The sequence below is a fragment of the Portunus trituberculatus genome, chromosome 32 (genome assembly GCF_017591435.1).
Source record: "Portunus trituberculatus isolate SZX2019 chromosome 32, ASM1759143v1, whole genome shotgun sequence".
Classification (NCBI taxonomy): domain Eukaryota; kingdom Metazoa; phylum Arthropoda; class Malacostraca; order Decapoda; family Portunidae; genus Portunus; species Portunus trituberculatus.
The window spans coordinates 931,868-934,739 of NC_059286.1; the positions used below are offsets into that span (position 1 = coordinate 931,868).

General features: G+C 56.2%; 1 protein-coding gene across 1 annotated transcript; it reads left to right on the plus strand.

Moving 5' to 3' along the window:
- Positions 1–807: 807 nt before the first annotated feature.
- LOC123511832 (calcium-binding protein P-like) lies at positions 808–1,710 on the plus strand. Its single transcript, XM_045267882.1, has 2 exons — positions 808–1,000; positions 1,133–1,710. Exons 1-2 carry the CDS (start codon positions 808–810, stop codon positions 1,708–1,710), a joined length of 771 nt encoding a protein of 256 aa, XP_045123817.1.
- The last annotated feature ends 1,162 nt before the right edge of the window (positions 1,711–2,872 follow it).

Here is a 2,872-nt window from a genome sequence, read left to right on the forward strand (position 1 = left end):
ACATTCAAAGGAATAATGACAAATACCACGAGGTAAATTGTTAATAAGTACAATTATGATATAGATACTCTCTCTCTCTCTCTCTCTCTCTCTCTCTCTCTCTCTCTCTACCATGGTTATTTCTTAATTTTCTCAACTTGATACATTGAAATACAAGAAATTAAGAGATAAACAATAACTCCCTCCCTCCCTCCTCCATCCCTTGGGGCAGCCCTCTGGCCTGGCCTGGGCCACCCTTCCCTCCTCCCTCCCTTGGGGCAGCCCTCTGTCCTGGCCTAGGCCACCCCTCCCTCCTCCATCCCTTGGGGCAGCCCTCTGGCCTGGCCTAGGCCACCCCTCCCTCCTCCCTCCCTTGGGGCAGCCTTTTGGCCTGGCCTAGGCCACCCCTCCCTCCTCCATCCCTTGGGGTAGCCCTCTGGCCTGGCCTGGGCCACCCATCCCTCCCTTGGGGCAACCCTCTGGCCTGGCCTGGGCCACCCTCCCTCCTCCCTCCCTTGGGGCAGCCCTCTGGCCTGGCCCAGGCCACCCCTCCCTCCTCCCTCCCTTGGGGCAGCCCTCTGGCCTGGCCTGGGCCACCCCTCCCTCCTCCCTCCCTTGGGGCAGCCCTCTGGCCTGCCCTGGGCCACCCCTCCCTCCTCCCTCCCTTGGGGCAGCCTCTTGGCCTGGCCCGGGAAGGCCCTCCCACCCGCCCTCCCGTTGGTCCTTCCTGGCCTGGCCTGGCTGCTCCTTTCCCCCCCTCCCAAGGCAGCACTCCCTTTCACTCCCGGCTGCCTTCCTCCTCCCCTCCCCACACGGCAGCCGTGTGCCATGTGGGGCGGGCTGGCCCACTCAGTCAGGGAAGTACTCCTGCAGGGTGGAGTACGCCAGGGTGATCAGGGTCAGGGTGTGCCCAATGGAGAGCAGGCTGTCCAACAAATCAAGGGACAGCCTGCCTTCCCCCCCAACCTCCCTGGCCAGTCCTCCCTGACCTGCGGGGTTCCCGCTGCGGCTGTAGGGAAGGGTTAGTCTCTCCCTTCCCCACTGTGCGGTGGACGAGCCCTGCTCCCTCATCCACCGCGGGGCTTTCGGCGCTCCTGTCCTCCTTCTCCTCCTGCCCTTCTCCCGGGCTGGGGACCGAGACCCACTGGCCCAGGCCGTCCGGCTCCGGGCTGGCCCCCACCTGGCCAGCCTCAGCGGAGCCGGCCTCCTGCCCCGGGCTGGGCCCCACCTAGCCAGCCTCGGCGGGGCCGGCCTCCTGCCCCGGGCTGGTCTCCACCTGGCCAGCCTCGGCGGGGCCGTCTTCCTGCCCCGCCTCGGGGACAGGGGCGGCCTGAGCCTTTACGGGGGGGTCTGGTTGGCTGCCCACTCTTTTGCCATTGCAAAAGAGTACTGGGCAGCCCTGCCCCCGCGGACACCCTGCCCCCTGGCCAGGCAGAGGAACAAGACGGCGTGCTGCCTCGCCGTCGTGCGCCTCACGCCTGCCAGGAGGTCTCTCAGGGTCATTTCCTGGCAGAAGACTATCCTGTCTCCTGCCAGGCACTCGACCCTGATGGGTGTCTACGGGTCTTTGGCGGCCAGCCTGCCCACCTTCAGACTGGCCGCCTTCTCCGACACGAGGGGCTTTACCCCCCCTCGGTCCCGTTAGGGAAGGTGAAGGAGGCGATGGAGCGTCTCCCCTTGCCGCAGCGGCCCGGTGACCGGGGCAGGGACATCCTGATGGCGTCCAGTTAAGTTTTGGCTGAGTGTGCAAAAGTAGGATGGTGGTGAAAACCGGCTTTGTGAGTGAGTGAGTGAAGCAAGGAGTAACGTGAGTGACGTCAGTGAGGGGATGAAGAGGCTCAAAACGCACACATGGTGGCGATGGCGTGTGTCAACTTGTTCATCATAAGAAGGACAGAATAGAGAGACGCGCAGAGGAGCAGAATCAAAGTTGTGTTGAGGTAACGTTACCTGTGGAAGGCATAAAAAAATTGACCTTAGGCTCAACCCTTGCACTGATAAGTATTACTACTACTTCTACTACTACTACTACTACTACTACAAATACTCCTGACCATAGTGTTGTTCCTGACCACAGTGTTGTTCTGTGAGTCTTTCATTCTTCCAGCCAGACATGCAGAGTTCAGCGTGGGGTGAATGGTGTTGTTCCTGACCACAGTGTTGTTCTGTGTGCCTTTCATCCTTCCAGAGAGAGAGAGAGAGAGAGAGAGAGAGAGAGAGAGAGAGAGATTTGGTTTGAATACTTTTTCCAAGGGATGACACTGCACATGTATCCGTCATCCCAAGCTTAAACTTAGTGTTCTTATGTAATAATAATGATAACAATGTAAGGAACAAAAACAAGTGTAATAATAATTATATAGATATATATTTACAATATATAAGTAATGTTAGTGCAGAATACTTAGCTATTCTATGCATATATATACATATATAACTTGTTTTCAATGTAGCGTATAAGCTGTTTGATGTATTTGTTTTTGAATAGCAATAGCAGTTGTGTAATGTTCCCATTGTTAAACATCCATATGTGGTGTGGATGGCGTTATTTGTGGCACATGCCAGCTCGGGGCACTGCAGCACGGAGTGAGCGTCAGGGCTCTCAGCATGGGCGACACTCCCTCCCTGGCCGGAGCCTCACATGACACGCCTAGTTCCCAGTAATGTTTGTATCCAAAGCTCAGTCCGGCACACACGCTGTCTTTCCAGTTGACTCCATATTTTCCAGATGTGAAATTGGCGGCACTTTGTGCTTTGGTGTAGTGTTTATTTGTTACACTAGCTCACTTCGCCTTTATGTATAATTGCAGTTTGTACTTGCTCAACATTTTCTTATCTATTTGTGACAAGGTTATTCTACAGTTTTATCTTTTTCTGTTCCATTTTGTGCTAA

Excerpts from the sequence above, each read along its gene's own strand:
- LOC123511832 (XM_045267882.1), top strand. The coding sequence starts at position 808 with ATGTGGGGCGGGCTGGCCCACTCAGTCAGGGAAGTACTCCTGCAGGGT. Across the intron at positions 1,001-1,132 it reads CGCTGCGGCTGTAGGGAAGG|GCCGTCCGGCTCCGGGCTGG; the intron begins GTTAGTCTCTCC and ends CCACTGGCCCAG.